Source organism: Anabrus simplex, chromosome 4 (assembly GCF_040414725.1).
Source record: "Anabrus simplex isolate iqAnaSimp1 chromosome 4, ASM4041472v1, whole genome shotgun sequence".
Lineage (NCBI taxonomy): Eukaryota > Metazoa > Arthropoda > Insecta > Orthoptera > Tettigoniidae > Anabrus > Anabrus simplex.
The window spans coordinates 197173869-197191926 of NC_090268.1; the positions used below are offsets into that span (position 1 = coordinate 197173869).

Here is an 18058-nt window from a genome sequence, read left to right on the forward strand (position 1 = left end):
TTTCAATACTTCAAGAACGTACTAAATGCTTTCATGCTGTGATACCGAGCTTGTTTCTTCCTAATTAGCAATGCTTTGGTTTTTGTTTCTACAGTCACTTATACCTAAATATTTTAGGCAATTTACCAGCAATCTCTGCCTGGAAATATTTTTTTCTGTACGTGTACATTATAGATTTACAAAGTTTACATGCCCTTAAAGATTTATAATAGGATATCAAATCAAATCAAATCAAAATCTCTTTATTTGCAAATGAGGTGTCTACCTCGGTGGCAAATGGTACACTAAAATACATTATTGTCAAGCACTAAATATTAAATTAACAAGAGAAGAAAATTTTTCCTATAATACAATATTATACAATTTACGCTAACAATGTTTTCTATTAAACACACAGCTCATCCTTAATAAATTTATATTGTTTACAAAATTCTACTTATAATATAACCTGTCCTACTTACAAATATAGTCAACTGATATACAGTATGTGGAATTACTTCAAATGATACTATACAACTGGTATAACATTAATATTTACATTGCATTTATTTATTTATTTATTTACTTTTTTTTTTTTTTTTTTTTACCCGTTCTGGATCCTAAGTAGCATAACGACCTGCTGCGTCTTAACCAGAGCCCCTTTTGCCACCACTTTTCAGAGTTCCTGAAGGGCCTTCACAGCTACCGTAGCGGTCCCAGGGCCCTCGAAGTCCCCACTGTACTTCACCCCTACAGGCAGTCCCCTACTTTGGCTGTCCAAACTCCTTAGACCAGGGGATGGAATTAATTTATTCACACACATTTTTTTATATACAATAACGTGCACTGGTCGAATGCCCTCTAACATTTCATTTATTTTCTCTGTTGCTGTTTATTCTCTTCTTGAATATCTGTACAGATTTTGGAAAAGGATCAAACACTACCCCTGGTAAACTGTTCCACTCCTTCACACCCTTCCCAATGAATGAAAATTTACCCCAATCGCTTCTGCTAAAATTCCTTCTAATTTTATATTTGTGCTCAGTCCTGCCGATATAATTATTTTCCAACTGAAGCCTCTCACGGATATCTCCCCATGCTTCTTCTCCTGTATAGGCTCTATATAATCCTGTAAGTCTAGTTTTCTCCCTTCTCTTACTTAAAGTTTCCCACCCAAGTTCCTTTAACATTTCTGATACACTACTCTTTCTCCTGAAATCCCCTGTTACAAATCTTGCTGCTTTCCTCTGCACACTATCTATTTCTTTTATTAGGTATTCTTGGTGAGGATCCCAAACACTGTTTGCATATTCCAATAATGGACGAACCATACTCAAGTAACTTTTTTCTTTTAATTCTTTGTTGCATCCTTTAAGTAGCCTCATTATGACATGTAATGATCTGTATGCTTTCCCAACAATGTCATCAATATGACCCTTCCAGTGCAAATTACTTTCAAATCTCACACCTAAGTATTTGCACTTGCCATCTTTTGGGATAACTACCTCATCCAAAGTATATTCAAATTCAGTTTTAAAGCTCCTGTTTGTAAAAGTTGTAACAGTTGATTTGCCTCCATTAACCTTCATATTGTTTTCTTCAACCCATTGTTGGATACTTTCAAGGTCCCTTTGTAATTCTGACCAATCCTCAATGTTGTTTATTTCTCTATAAACAATTATGTCATCTGCATACAATCTTATTTTTGATGTTATATTGTTCCCTAAATCATTTGCGTATATTAAGAAAAGTAACGGACCGATTATACTACCCTGTGCAATTCCCTTCCAAACTTTCTCTTCCTGAGATACATTATTTCCTACTTTGACTTTCTGAACCCTTGAATTTAGAAATGCTTTTATCCAACGTGTAACCTTTACGTCCAATCCTATTCCCTCCAATTTCTTTAATAATATTCCATGTTCCACTCTATCAAAGGCTTTGGAAAGATCTATGGCTATGCAATCTAACTGACCTCCTGAATCCAACTGATCTGATATGTCCTGCTGAAATCCCACCAGTTGTGCCTCACAAGAAAATTTCTTTCTAAATCCATACTGGCTCCTCATGAACCAATTTTTATCATCACATATCCTTCTGATGTACTTCGATATTAAACTCTCCAGAATTTTACAAACTATACTGGTCAGGCTGATTGGTCTGTAGTTCTCTGGTTTCCTTTTATCACCCTTTCCTTTATAAATTGGTATTATTATAGATTCCTTCCATTCCTTTGGTATTACACTATTATTTATGACATAGTCAAAGAGAAATTTTAAATAAGGCACTATGTACCACCCCATTGTCTTTAATACCTCCCCAGTAATTTGATCACTCCCTGCTGCTTTTCCTTGCTGAAGCAGTTGGATTTCTCTGAAAATATCTTCGTTTGTGAATGAGAAGCTTCTTGTTTCCCTCTGTCTCTCTCCCTCTCTATCTTCTGTTTCGGTTTCCAACTCTTGACAATCATCTACTGAATCTCTAAATTCCCTACTAAATAGGTTTGCTTTCTCAGTATCTGTTAAATGGTGTTCACCCCCTTCTCCCACCATTGTAGGAATTTGGATTCCTTTTCCTTTTTGATTCCTGATATATGAATACAGCTTTTTCCATTTCCCTTTGTGGTCATTACCCTCTTGAAGTATGCCATTCATATAATTCTCTTTTGCTTCCTTTTTCACTCTATTCAGTTCCCTCATTAGCTGTTTTCTAGTTTCTCTACTCTCCCTACCCTCTTTGATTTTCCTGTTTACTATTCTACATTTTCTTTTTAATTTTCTTATTTCCCTTGTATAATAAACAGGGTCTGAGGTCATTTTACCCTTCTTAACAGGTACAAATCTCTTCTCTCCTTCCCAAATAATTCCTTTAAATTTAGCCCAAAGTGTATCCACATTACTCCCTTCACTTATCCAACAACTGAATTGTGAGTTAAGGTAAGTCCCAAATTCATCAACTTTAGTTTTTCTGTACAATTTCTTGTCTTGTGTAACCCTCTTATTAAGCCTTTCTGGTACGAGTCCTACATCCATTATTACAGCCTTATGGTCTCCTATTCCTTCAATTACCTCAGTTTTATCAACAATTTCCCATGGTTTAACCAAGAATACATCTAGTAAGTTATTGAGACGAGTCGGTTCTTGTACTACTTGTGTAAATCCTCCCTCCCAAATTAACTTATTTGCCAGTTTCTGTTCATGGGCTTCACTTGCAGCTCCTTTCCATTCAACTTCAGGCAAATTTAGATCTCCCCCAATTATTACCATATCATTATTATTGTTTTTACAAGTATAATCTATTATTTTTTCAAAGATTTCCATGTCTCTTGCCTCTCTTCCAGGCCTGTATGTTCCTATAATTCCCACCTCCTTCATATTATCACAAACTAATTTTATCCCTAATATTTCATCCCTTTCATCGGTAAACCATTCATGTGAACAGTAAGTTTCCTTCACCAGAATAAACACCCCCCCTCCCTTTTTATCTCCTCGGTCTCTACGATAGACTGTGTACCCTTCTGGAAATACTTCTCTATTACCCACCCCTTCTTTCAACCATGATTCCACTCCTATCACCACATCAGTCTCATAAGATTCCATCAATGTACCGAATTTTAATTGTTTATTTACTACACTTTGACAGTTTACCAAGAGCAATCTCAGACCCCCTTCCTCCCTAAAACTTGACTGTTGCAATTGGGTAACTTGAAATTCCTTACTATCCTGAGTTTCTTTTTCTAGTTGACTGAGCCAGCTTAAAGTATAGCTGGCTCTTTCTACTAGTTTTCCTGGTCAGTATTATAACTCAAGGGAGTTGCCTGTTTTACAGTACATATCTTAAGATTAATAAAATCTAGAACAATATTTCCTATCTTTCGTTTACCTGAATTGTTTAGATGGAGGCCATGTTTTGTATAACAGTATCTCTCAAAGCTGCTGCATTCAATAACCTGAGTATTCCGAAAATGTTTACAAATTTTAACAATATCTGTATTGACCTTGTCCACTTCAATGTTCACACACGAATCTCTACTCAAATCATGCCTGTGGGGCACGTTCACTACAAAAACGTTAGTGTGGGTCAGATTCCCTAGTGTATGTTTAAGTTGTGATCTTACATTCTTGGCGTCGTCGCGAGCTACGTCGTTCGTCCCACCGATGATAAGCACTGCATCGCCGCTCCCGAAGTTCCTAGTTGCTGCTTCTACGTTTTCCACAACCCTGCTGATAGAAGCTCCTGGATATATTTCTCCGGTTGCTGCTATATTCTCGTCGTTAATCACTCCCGCAATTCCCCTTCCTTGGCTATCACCAAACACAGCTACCTTCGCTGATTTAGGCCTAACTGGGTCTTGAATCTGAATTCTAGGCCTAAATTTCAAACTCGGCACGGCAACGGATCGCGATGATTTGGTTTCACGCGCGCGATCACTTTCTTCCAGGATTAAATTATTTAGGGCAGAAAACCTATTTCTAATGTTTATTTCCGGAAATTCAGTTGTAGATTTCTTCTTAGCCGGCCATCCACGAACTACTTGACACCACGTGCTCGAGTTTGTTACTTGTACCGGTATATCACTCGAAGAATGGTCAGTCCCAAATTCTAGCGATCGCAGTCTTTCTTTTAATTCTTGATTTTCAACTTTAAGAGTCTCATTGTCCTTTTTTAGAATGTTTATAATTTCTAATGCACTTTTATATTCCTCATCGACTGTTTTCGGTGCTTCGTCAACGCCGTCCCCAACAACAACATTCCGAACACACTGCTCACAAATCCAGTCAACATTTTCATTAGTTTTTACGTCTCTAGGGCAATTTCCGCACTTATAATGCCACCATCGATCACATGAATCACACAACATTCCATTTTTCACTAATTTTCGACATTTTCCGCACTTTTCGTCACATTTTACGGTTAATTTACTCGGAGAATAAAATACTACGTCGTCATTACCGGGCGCCATTTTGAAAAAAAATAATTATAATACTCACAAAATATTCTGTCATATACCTAAATTCCTCAGTGACATACATGGACTATATTACACTACATGTAATATTTACAGTATTTACAGTCTTCACAGTATTACATCTTTTACAGCTGCTCATTATGATATGCACGGAAGCAGATCATGTTACATACCCTGCCCGGCTTCGCATAATTTGTATGATTCCATTCCGAAACACAGTTGTTTTCTTGGTATGTAAACTTTCCACCCTTGCCACGCTTTCCATAACAAGAGGTTCACATCATTTGACACTTTGCCATCAGGGGTAAAAAATTCCGAAAATGTTGCTACCAGGTGGTCAAATACTGTCTTTATTTTGTATACTTTGGGAGGAATTTGTCCATTATATGCGTCTTTGTCAGAGAAATGTAAAGAGCTATGGAGGAAAATTTAATAATAATAATAATAATAATAATAATAATAATAATAATAATAATAATAATAATAATAATAATATTGGCTTTATGTCCCACTAACAACTTTTATGGTTTTCGGAGATGCCAAGGTGCCGGAATTTAGTGCTGCAGGAATTCTGTTGTATGCCAGTATTTCTACCGACACGAGGCTGGCGTATTTGAGCACCTTCAAATACCACCGGACTGAGCCCAAGCTGGGGTGAGATGGCTGGCCAGAGCCTCAGATGACTGAGTCAATCAGTCCGGCAAGAAAAAATCTTTTCAGTGTCATCAGCTCGTATAAAATAGGCGTAATCAACAAGCGATTGTGAGGAATATAATGTCCTAATTTAGGTTTCTGTACAATCCCTGCAGCAACAGTATGCCCATAAGAAGCTTCATTTACCAAACGAGTTGGCCGTGCGGTTAGGGGTGTGAAGCTGTGAGCTGGCATCCGTAAGATAGTGGGTTCGAACTCCACTGTCAGCAGTCCTGAAGATGGTTTTCCGTGGTTTCCCATTTTCACACCAGGAAAATGCTGGGGTTGTACTTTAATTAAGACCATGGCCATTTCCTTCCCATTCCCAGACCTTTCCTATCCCATCGTCGCCATAAGACCTATCTGTGTTGGTGCGACGTTGGTCTTGATCTCAACTGGGTTTTATATGTGATTATAATCGCTGGGCATCAAAGTTTTGTCTGTTCAGCTATATTCTGGCTTATCCCATCATCAAAAAGTAATTCAAAAATTTTGCTCGGTTTTGTTTTCACTAAAACCTTTCCCTTTACATCATTATGGAATTTTGGATCAAAGTCCTTTTCAGTTGACGAAGAAATTGCACTGGTTGTAATATTGTCAGTATTATCGTCACCACTGTCACAGTCATGATCGCTACTTGAACTGGAATCGAACAGGCGTTGTCTCTTTCGCGACTGCTGAACATTTGCATCAGCTGAGCCTGAACCCTGTGCATTCAAGCCTGCAGTACTTGTTCCAGGTAAATTCCTGTCACTTACGAATTCCTCTTCAGCAGAACTTACTTCACTAAGGTCACTGTCCTCCATACTAAATTCCAACATTTTGTTTATCATGCCCCGTAAACCATCTTCCTCTAACGGTGGGGACTGGTAATTCCTTTTAGACATTTTAGCGGAAAGACATGTAAGAAAAAGAATCAAATAAAATCCTGCTCTCTGCAGTTTGGAAGTAAATCATGAATTGTACCTGTATTACGAGACACGTGCTTGCGACAATAAGTGTTGTGTAATTCGCGGTAAACACACCCTCCAGTCGTGAAGGAAGAACTCAAGACTGGGTATAATAAATCAGGTCACAGTTCTCATGTGTCATCAGAGAAGTCTGTTTAGTATCATAATCTCCAGAAATCCCTTCTACAGCAATATTATTGAATCCAGGGGATGATTAGGTGATGAGCTAAAGCTTCAGTGCGAGTCTATTAGGCTTTAGTTTGTTCTTGCCCAGACGTAAGTTGCGTTCTTTATGATGCAACTCGTGGATGACACATTAGTATTGGGAGAACATAGTTGAAAAATTTCACATCAGATGGCAGACCCAGTCAGAATACACTGCTGAAAAAGAAATAAACCTCTGCATGCAGGCAACTGAGAAAAAAACATAGTTAAAATCAGTGGATATATCCATGTTTCCCGCCGAGCAAACGACTTGTAGCTGCGGATCTTGCTGCATCGCCCACCGAATTGGTTAAAAAGTTTGTATCATTTCGCACTCATACTGGCTTGTGCAGCGAGCGTGCTTTCCAGCTTAGCTCAAAGTCACGAATAACAGAAATTTCTGGGTTCTTGATGATATTTTTTCTCTTTCCAATTTACTTGTGATTAGTGATGGGCACAATTGAATATATGATGATGATGATGATGATGATGATTCTTGTTGTTTAAAGGGGCCTAACATCAAGGTCATCGGCCCCTAATGGTACGAATTGAAATAACAAAAATTCAGATTCATCCCCTGACCAAAATGAAATAAAAAATGTCATGAAGAATGAATGGATGGACATGAACCCTACAAAAAAACAAAAACAAACAAACAAACAAAAACAGTGGATCAGATACAAAAAAGATCATGAATAATAGTATTACTGACCAAGGGACCACTTATAAAGCACAGTGATGCTTGATGTCAATAGGGGTGCAAAATCCACGACTAAGGCCCCACAGAATGGTACATGTCGCAAGTAAAGTAGAACCATGGTATTTGTCATTTTGGGGTGCTAATCAAAAGTAGCGAAGACTCACGGCGTTCCACACAAGATGGTACTACTCACAAGTATTGTACTTCATACAGGTCGTTACCAGACCTATGGTGTTTCTCACACAATGGCGCCACCTACAGCCAACGCAAACCGATGAGTTTCCTCACCTAGGCGTACTAGGCACGGATGCCGGTCCCACGAGCCCCGTGGTGTTCCTCACATAGTGAACACTAATCACAGGCAACGCAGACCCACGGTGTCGCTCATATAGTGGTACAACTCACAGGCTATGCCCAGACCCGCGGTGTTGCCCACATGGGTACAACGCACGGGTACTGGAATCCACCAGGCCAGGCTTTTTACTGCAACTAATCACAAACCTCTTTCGTACCAAGTTACTGATACTACTCACAAGTACATGCAACCCATGGTGTTCCCCGCATGATGGTACGAATCAAGAGTAGTTTCATGGTTCTAATTCAATCATCCCATGGTCGCCCCTTGTAGTCGCCTCTTACGACAGGCAGGGGATACCGCGGGTGTATTCTACATGTGCGTCCCCCACCTGCAGGGGGTAGTGTGTTTGGTCCACGAGAGGTATTTTATTTCCCTCAAGTCCGCAGGCAAGCCGGTTACGACCCCCCTATCCGCCACCTGGGACGCGCCATGTGGGAGTATCACCTCTCCCCCTGCTACGCCTGCGCAGCAGGTTCGTGGCAATTGAATATAATGCATTCGAGAACATTTGAGAATTGGCAGGCAGATGCAGAATGGGTCTTGACTCACAAGTGGCCACGGCTGGCCCATGGTCCAACAACTCTGCACTCTGGCCGGCCAACTGAGCAGGGGAGGCGTGGCCACGGCCCTACCGTGGCTCTGTATTCGGAAGACGGAGAGGGGCTGGTCCCTACCATTGGCTGTCCTGAGAATGGTTTTCCGTGATTTTCCATTCTCCTGCACTAAGGCGAATGCCGGGACAGTTCCTGGCATAAGCCACAGCCGCCAACCCTCTCACCTTCTCTGGACATCTCCTTCACCGTAACAAATCTCCCGGCTTGAGAGACAGTATCATTGTCTAAGGAGCCCGCCTCCCCCTTCAGTGAAGGAATGAAAATATTTAGTAGTAGTTTGAGAATCGATACTTACATTTGAAACCATATTCTTGAGTTCATTGCTTCAACATAACCTTTAAAAGTCGATGTAGGCCAAATTTACATGGTACAACATTCCATAAACTACAAACTGTATACTGGTGACCAAATTACAATGGAAGGAAAAAAAAGAAGGGATTTTGCCATCATGTTGGGCGCTTTTGTATCTAATGTGCTTTCTTTTATTAAATTATAGAATAGCTACTTGTGGTCAATTGCTGTTTGGCTTGGCATTATTAGATTTTTTGATGAGTTTGGCTGATCAAATTTGCTGACAGAAGTTTTCACAGGAAACTGATGAAGTTCCCTGGTAAAACTGAATGTAAAGTATTTGAGATTTTTAATTTGCATAATTAATGTTTGAAGCCATCCCTGCGGTCTAGCTTGCCAGCCTCTAACCCGGAGGCCCTGGGTTTCATTCCCGGGCAGGTCAGGCATTTTTACCTGGATATGAGGGCTGGTTCCAGGTCCACTCAGCCTATATGATTAATTGAGGAGCTATACCCCAGTCTAGAGACAAAAGAATACAGTAACTAGCGAGAGAATTCGTCACACAGACCATGCGTTACCTCATAATCTGCAGGCCTTCAGACTTAGCAGCAGTTGTTTGGTAGGTAAAGGCCCATTAGAGGTGTAATTTGGTTTGGTTTAGAAGGGTTTGTAAGATTATAATTATACATATTTTATTTTTATGATGTTTAGCTAAATTGTTGGTGGTTTTAATTCGTTCCTGCATTCTCCGTTTTTCCGATTTGTACGTTTCTTTTCAATGGTCCCTCCAAAAATGGAGAATTGAGCTTCTGCTCTAGTAGAGTTAAATTATGAAGGGATCATGAGTCAGACACTCTTCCACTGATCCATTGAGGCAGCTGTACCCATGAATAAACCTGGTACTGATTTTTAGTGTAGGCTGAATGAACTTCAGGGTCATGTGCCTCTCCAGAAGTTTCTAAATTTTTTGTCTTTCAAATACATGTCCTTCCGAGAGAAATGAGCACGCCTTAATCACATCATCTATGTAGCCCTTTTAAATTCGCTGCTCACCAAATCATCAAAAAATTTAGCATGTGTTGACAAACCGACAAGCCCAAGTTATTATATTAACCACACCACTAATGAGAGTGAATAAAATAAAGTCCAGAGAACACATGCTTTCCAATTCTGTGCTTAGATTTGTTTTTCAGTAACACTATCTTATCAAGCATTTTCTATTGTAGCCCCTCCTTTACAATCATTCTGTTAATACTCCTTTGTAACTGAAAAAAAAAAATGTCCTTTATTGACAGTAAAATTAAAATAATGCTGGTGTTGGTGTAATATAATGTGAATGATGTGTATATTCAACCTTCAGTAGCCATGGGAATAAAGCAGCTTGTTGGCCTATTGCTTCAGTTTTTAAACTAGATCATAGGATATAAACTTCATAGATTTGTTCTGAATTGAATTCTGATTACAATAATAACTAAACTTATGTCATAATGGTCCACCTTTTCAATACTATATTATGCAAAGTTTACATTACATTTTTAATCTGGAAACTAGTTTTGGCCTTGGATGGCCATCATCAGCCTTAATGCAAAACTGTACAAACACACACAAATGATGTTAAAAGGTTTTAAAAACATCTGGGATGAACTATGTGCACAACACGTAAAATATGAATAAATTAAAATCAGGTTCAAATCTCAACTCCTCCCCATTAGAATGAGGCACACAACAGTAGGCCACACACCACTTCATGGACACTGCACTGAATTGCGAATCTCTACCAGCTGCAATCTAAGAACATGCCAGTTATTTAGTCATATCTTTGTGTGCCATCCTTGATTCAACCATTGATAATTTCCAACAGGGAAACTTTTCAGCATTTTCATGATGTTTTAACAACAAGTACTAATGGAACATTTTAATATGATGCAACGCATCTTAAGAATTTTAGAGCCTGATTTTAATTTTGTCATATTTTACATGTTTTGCACATAGCTCATCCTAAATGTTTTTAACACCTTTTAATGTCATTTGTGTGTGTTTGTACAGTTTTGCATAAAGGCTTATGTAGGCCAGCCAAGGCAAAAACTATTTCCTAGATTAAAAAAGTAACATAAACATTGCATAAAGTATTGATAAGGTGGACCATTACGACATAAGTTTAGTTATTATTGTTTTAAACTAGACTCTGAACTTTTAATAACACCACTAACCCTTCCATACTTGTGCAGTTATTTGCAGCACAGGTGATCAGTGCAATTTATGGCTTGGTGATGATGGCTGTACTGGTTGGAATCATGCTACAGATAGAAGAGGATGGTCCATTTGCACCATCATCACTGTTTTTCTTTGTGGTTGCACTCGAAATGATCATTGCAGCCCTCCTCCATCCTCAAGAACTAAACTGTTTGCCCTGTGGCATTGTCTACTATGTAACAATTCCTAGCATGTACCTGCTACTTATTCTATATGCAATCTTCAACCTTAATGATGTCAGCTGGGGAACCAGAGACGATGGCAGCAAGAAGAAGGAAGAGGAGGTGAGAAATATCACAGATAGATTAAAAAGTAATATTCCTCAGGATAAGGTATGACAGTGATATTTGTTTTAAGAGGCCTAATATCTAGGTCATCAGCCCCTGATGGAATGAGGTGGAATGATTATTAAAATTTACCCACTAATTAAAATGATTATGTATACAAATTTAAACCAATAGATCTGATTCACAATGCCTTATTTTCCATAAAATTATTAAAATGTGAATAAAATGTAATCAAATTCCTAAGGCATTGATTTAAAAGTAAAATTATATGTATTATAAAAAGTAAAAAGCTAAAAACAAATTTAAAGTATATGTAGTGGATAAAAAATACAGTTAAAAGATTAAAGCATAAAAAGTGATGGGGTAATTAAATATAAATACGTATTAATTTACAATAAAAGAAAAGTTTTAAAAAACCAACTAGAATAAAATATTACAGTTAAAAAATGATAAAATGGATTTCACTGTCTGTCATAAAATGGATGACGGGGTCTGCTGACTGCTAGTGATTTTGTACGATCCAGGACATGCTTCTGGGAAGTTTTAGATCACGGCGGAGATAGAAGTCCTCACACTCGTTAACGACATGCTACAGTCAGATGGGTGTCGCAAGTATACAATGGAGGGGTCTTTCCTATTCAGTAAGTAGGAGACTGTAGCTGTACTATGCCCAAACCTGAATACGACACAATACCGCTTCTTCTGTCTGGGAGACCCGAAAAGAAGCCTTCCATACCTTCGTTGTCCCTTTTATCATTCTCAGTTTTTGGAAAGAGGTCAGGGTAAGGTCATGTACTGTCAAGTTTCCATTCAAGTTATTCTGGCCTTTGCCTGGGTTGTGTCCATCCATAGCTACTTGATTCACTACTAATTTTAAAATAATCTTATGATTGCATGATATCAACTTCATATCCGTATTGACAGTATCAATTGTACAATATACGTGTTTAAGTGAGTCCTCCTATTCAATACATTATTTACTTTATCAAGATGTCATTTTTACATTATCAACCATATATATTTTTCCAGAAGCCAAAAATGGTGTAGGTTTTATATTAAGAGAGGACATTGATGTCATCAGTGAGGTAATATATGTTAATGAAAATTATTAAGTTGAACATCTCTCTTAACAAGAGTGTGCTGACAGTAGTCCAGGTGTATGCCCCACAGACTGGCTGTAACGAAGAGGAAAAAGAACAATTCCAAACTGATTTAGAAGAAGCTATAGAAAGAGAGGAAAATATCATAGTAATGGGAGATCTAAATGCTCAAGTTGGATCAGACAGGCTTGGATATGAAAATGTACTAGGTCCACATGGTTATGGAGACAGGATCCCAGAAGGAGAAAGTCTTCTAGATCTATATGTAAGGAATGGCTTGAGAATAAACAACAGTTGGTTTCAGAAGCAGCAAGTCATAAACTAACAAGATACAGTTGGAATGGAGATACTAAAACTCTGATAGATTATTTTATATCAGATAATGAAGCAGGAAAGACCATATGTGATGTCAGAGTTATACCAAGTGAAAGCCTGGACAGTGACCACAGACTTCTCCTCGCAACAATAAAGTACATTAAAATTTACAGACCTCAGAAATACAGGAAACCAAAAATCAAGACATGGGAGCTAAAGATGGCAGAGAAACAAGCTGAATACACAAAAAAAGTGACCAATAAATTACCATCAGATGCATTACAAGAAGGCAACATCGAGTGGACTAGATTCAAAGAAAGCATTGTCGGAGCTGCAGTAGAAGTTTGTGGTAAAACTAATAGCAAAATGAAGGCAAAAGGAACTCCTTGGTGGAACGATCGGGTGAAGATTGCTGTGAAAGCGAAAAATGAAACCAGGAAAGCAAGAGGCAAAGAAATGAATCTAGAGTAAACGAACTGCAGCAGAAATACAGAAATCAGAAGCTACGAGTAAAGAAAATTGTGGCCGAAGAAAAACAGAAAGCTTGGACTGATTTCACAGATAAACTAGAGCAAGACAGCAAAGCTAATTTTAAACTACTTTACCGAACAATACGAAATATAAGAAGAGACAATGAATACATAACAGCAATAGAGGAACCAGATGGTAACATAGTCAGGGAAGAGACAGAAATAAGGAAGATCATGAAATCCTATTTGGATAATTTATACAACTTTACTGGGAAAGACTCCAATGATGTAACCATGCAGGTCGGTTTAAGCTACAATGATGAGCCTGACCAAGAGAGCCCGCCAACATGGAAGGAAGTAGAGACTGCCCTTAATAGTGTGCCCAAAGAAAGATAAACAGGATTTGATGAAGTCAGTGCAGATATGATCAAAGCAACTGGTGCAATAGGAATACAGTGGCTTCATAGAGTAATTAATGCAATATGGAAGGATAGGAAAGTCCCAGATGATTGGAAAAAGGGAATAATAATACCTCTCTTCAAAAAAGGAAGCCGGAAGAAATGTAGCAATTATAGAGGGATCACTTTATTGTCTCATGGTTTGAAAATATTTGAGAAAATACTTGAAAAAAGGCTAAGAAAAATAATAGAACCACAACTACAGGAAGAACAATATGGATTCAGAGAATACCGATCAACTACCAATCTCATATTTGCACTTAGAATACTGTTAGAAAAGCATTGGGAGAAGGGCAAAGACTTAACACTAGTTTTTTTGGATCTCGATAAGGCATTTGATAGTGTTCCAAGGAAGACTATATGGGAATGCTTAAGAAAGAAAAATGTACCCAAAGGTCTTATCCAGAAAGTTAAAATGCTTTACGAAGACTGCTGCAGTTGCGTACAGATAGGAAAAGGTAATTCTGATTGGTTCCAAACCACTAAAGGAGTGCAACAAGGCAGTACCCTTTCACCCTTACTTTTTATCACTGTCATGGATGAAGTCATGAAAGAAATTAAGCAGAAGAACAATATGGACATCAATGCATTTGCATTTGCAGATGATGTAGTAATTTGGGGAAATACAGAGAAGGAAGTCCAAGAGAGGCTGAACACCTGGAATGAACATTTGAAAGCACACGGATTAACAATAAATAAATCGAAACCTGTTACTATGTCTGTCAACAGGCAGAAGAAGAAAGGAAAAATAATGCTGGAAGGTACACAGCTGGAAACAGTAGACCAATATAAATATCTCGGGTGCATCATTTCAAGTGATAACAGAATACAGCACGAGATTAACAACTGCATTCAAAAATCAGCTCACTTTTACCATCAAGTTCGGAACCTCCTCTGGAACGAACAAGTTCCCTTAAGATCAAAGCAGATTCTATTCCAATCATACTTCACCCCCATGCTAACATATGGCCTAGAAACATGCACAACAACCCAACAAGTGGATAGCAAACTACAAGCCGCAGAAATGAAGTTCCTACGTACTATGGTACAGAAGACAAAAAGGGACAGGGTAAGGAATGAAAGAATAAGGGAGGAAGCTGGTGTGTACCCATCCCTGAATGAAAAAGTGACAAGGGCCCGTTTGAAATGGTTTGGCCATGTCAAACGATTGGACGATGGAAGGACAGCAAAACAATGGCTACACACAGTCGTGGCCGGAAAACGACCGGTAGGAAGACATAGGAAGAGATGGCTGGACCAAGTGAAAGAGGACATAGGAACAAGGGGAGTCAGCTGGAATGTCATCTTGAGAGAAGAGTGGTACATGGACAGACAGAAGTGCAGAGTGCTCGTAAACCACACCCGGGCAACTGGAGTGGAAAACTGATGATGATATATTTTTCCACCCCTATTTTTGGTCATCTTCAGTGGATTTAATCTTAAAGGTACATAATCTACAGTTCAATGATGTACTGTTTCTAAAAACCTACATATATAGTCATTCCAGTTCAAGAGAGAAGAATAGAAAATTTACTACACATGATTTTATAATTTTAGGAGAAGAGATCATATCTCAATGCCATATTTAACTATGCTTTTACACGTTAATAATCAAGATTGAAGTAAGTATCCATTAACTTTTATTATGATGCTGCTGAACTATAGGCTGTGTACTTCTACGATTCAAGATTTTTGCAAGACTTACATTGTACTAGTGTCCTTAAGCTTTTATTTACATCACTGAACTGTGTATTACCTTTAAGATTCAATCCACTGAAGATGACCCAAACTAGGGGTCGAAATGCGTATGGTCGATAATGTAAAAACAGACATCTCCATAGATGAAGTAAATAATGTATTTGAATAGGAGGACTCAATTAAACTTTTATATTGTACAATAAACAATCTTATGAATTATTAAATCAATCAATCACTACTGATCTGCATTTAGGGCTGTCGTCCAAGTGGCAGATTTGCTATCTGTTATTTTTCTGGGCTTTTCTTAAATGATTGCAAAGAAATTAGAAATCTATTGAACATCACCCTTCGTACGTTATTCCAATCCCTAACTCCCCTTCCTATAAACAAGTATTTGCCACAATTTGTCCTCTTGAATTAAATATTACCCAAGTTTCCTAAACCGTTTCAGTATCATTGCTTGCCTTACTAACGGGCACATGCAAAAGTCTCCTAGGAAGTATTCGTCTATTTCAGGTAAAACAACCAATCCCATAGTCCAACTCCATGGCTAAATGGTTAGCGTGCTGGCCTTTGGTCACAGGGGTCCCGGGTTCGATTCCTGGCAGGGTCGGGAATTTTAACCAACATTGGTTAATTTCGCTGGGTGTATGTGTTTTCTTCATCATCATGTCATCTTCATCACGACGTGCAGGTCGCCTACGGGAGTCAAGTCAAAAGACCTGCGCCTGGCGAGCCGAACTTGTCCTCGGACACTCCCAGCACTAAAAGCCATACGCCATTTCATTTTCAACCAATCCTATATATATTAGAACTCCTACATATGCCCTTATTTCATCAGCATTACAGTAGTGTCTTGCCAGGTAGTATCAACAGTACCAGTTTTTCTTTGTAAATATTCGGCATAAATATTCATCTGCTCTGCTACTAACTCATAAAATTCTGATCCCACATATAATTCAAAAAAATCTTTTTCTGAACTCCTGGAAGGTAAACCGTGATTTTGACTGGATTGTTTTCCCATATTTTCAGTTCATCAAAATGAATATTGTGACTCCAGATATAACTAGTAACATTTCTTTGTGGCCCTGTCATCCGATCTTCACACAATATTTGTTCACGCTCATGATTCCAAGAATCATTATCACTACTACATTTATCAGAATACAATTCTGAACCGCAACTAGAAAGCTCACTATCTCCACTACCTTCTAACATATCTTCAATTTTGCATTCTTTCATTCCTTTCGACACAACTCCGCAATTAGACAACATGGTGTGAACTTGAACAAGAGTAATCTCTAACTGAAAGACACAATGTTCATAATCTAGGTCTGCTTGGAAAATACACACAGGAAATGCTGTCAACAAGGTCCTGACAGCTTGAGTCAAGGGAATACAGTGTGGTTTCACAAGACCCTTCAATATCTTTCTCAACATACTTCTAATGAACGCGAGTGTGACGAGCGCTTTGGAACGTTCAGCATGGCAGGTGGGTGATAATACTCGTGCGCTCTGGAGCATTAGGGACAGCAAAGAGATAAGTAAGAAATATTTCATGGTATACTAAAGCACATGGCTGCAGAAGGTAAGAAAAGTAGAGGTAAACTAGGACATGATGTCAGCATGTTTTAATTTTTTTTTTTTTGCTAGTTGCTTACGTCGCACCGACACAGATAGGTCTTATGGTGACGATGGGACAGGGAAGGGCTAGGGGTGGGAAGGAGGCAGCCATGGCCTTAATTAAGGTACAGCCCTAGCATTTGCCTAGTGTGAAAATGGGAAACCATGGAAAACCATTTTCAGGACTGCCGACAGTGGGGTTCGAACCAACTATCTCCCGAATACTGGATACTGGCCGCACTTAAGCAACTGCAGCTATCAAGCTCGGTATGTCAGCATTTGACAATCAATATTGTTGTTTTGAAACTTTTCACACGTAGGCCATTTGGCAAGATTACCTACTAGAACAAATTTTAAGAGCTAACCAACAGACATGTAAATGACAACTGGATATTTTTTTAAAATACTTTAATTTGTTTTTACCATCAACCAAGAAGAATTTTCATTTATAATAATTCATTTGATTCCTACAAGTCACAGGCGATAAGAAACTTATGAGAAAGAAAAGCAGAGAGGTCTGCATTTGATTAGTATGTGTAACAGATAAACACAATAAACTCCACAAAAAAAAAACTGTCAAATACATTTTATAATAATAATGTTATTTGCTTTTACGTCCCAATATCTACTTTTATGGTTTTGGGAGATGCAGAGATGCTGGAATGTTGTACGGTGGTAGTTCCTTTGTGTGCCGGTAAATCTACCGACACGGAGCTGATGTATTTGAGCACCTTCAAATACCCGACTGAACCAGGATTGAATCTGCCAACTTGGGCTCACAAAGTCAGCACCTTAACTGCCTGAGCCTCTCAGCCTGGACAAATACAGTTTGTTTCCTTTGTGTGAATAATAATAATAATAATAATAATAATAATAATTTTTTTTTTTTTTTACGAGGGATTGTGGAAAATCTTCAAAAGACACTTGTGAAAGGTCTGCACTCCACAAGTGTGTGGGATTCTTACCCACTAAAAACCACACACCCTTTTCCCACGATGTGTGTCATCACCCCCGAACCGGTCTCGCATTACTTCAGGGTGATATCGTGCTTTGTCTTTCAGACCTCTTCTTTCTTTATTTCTTCTTTACGAACGTT

General features: G+C 38.5%; 1 protein-coding gene across 1 annotated transcript in view; it reads left to right on the plus strand.

Annotated features, from left to right (window-relative positions):
• Positions 1-18058, plus strand: part of LOC136871754 (chitin synthase chs-2) — a 286502-nt gene that overhangs the window by 195529 nt on the left and 72915 nt on the right. The window contains exon 16 of the mRNA XM_067145304.2: positions 10987-11295. Coding sequence (XP_067001405.2) covers positions 10987-11295 — 309 coding nt within the window. The remainder of the gene's footprint in view (positions 1-10986; positions 11296-18058) is intronic.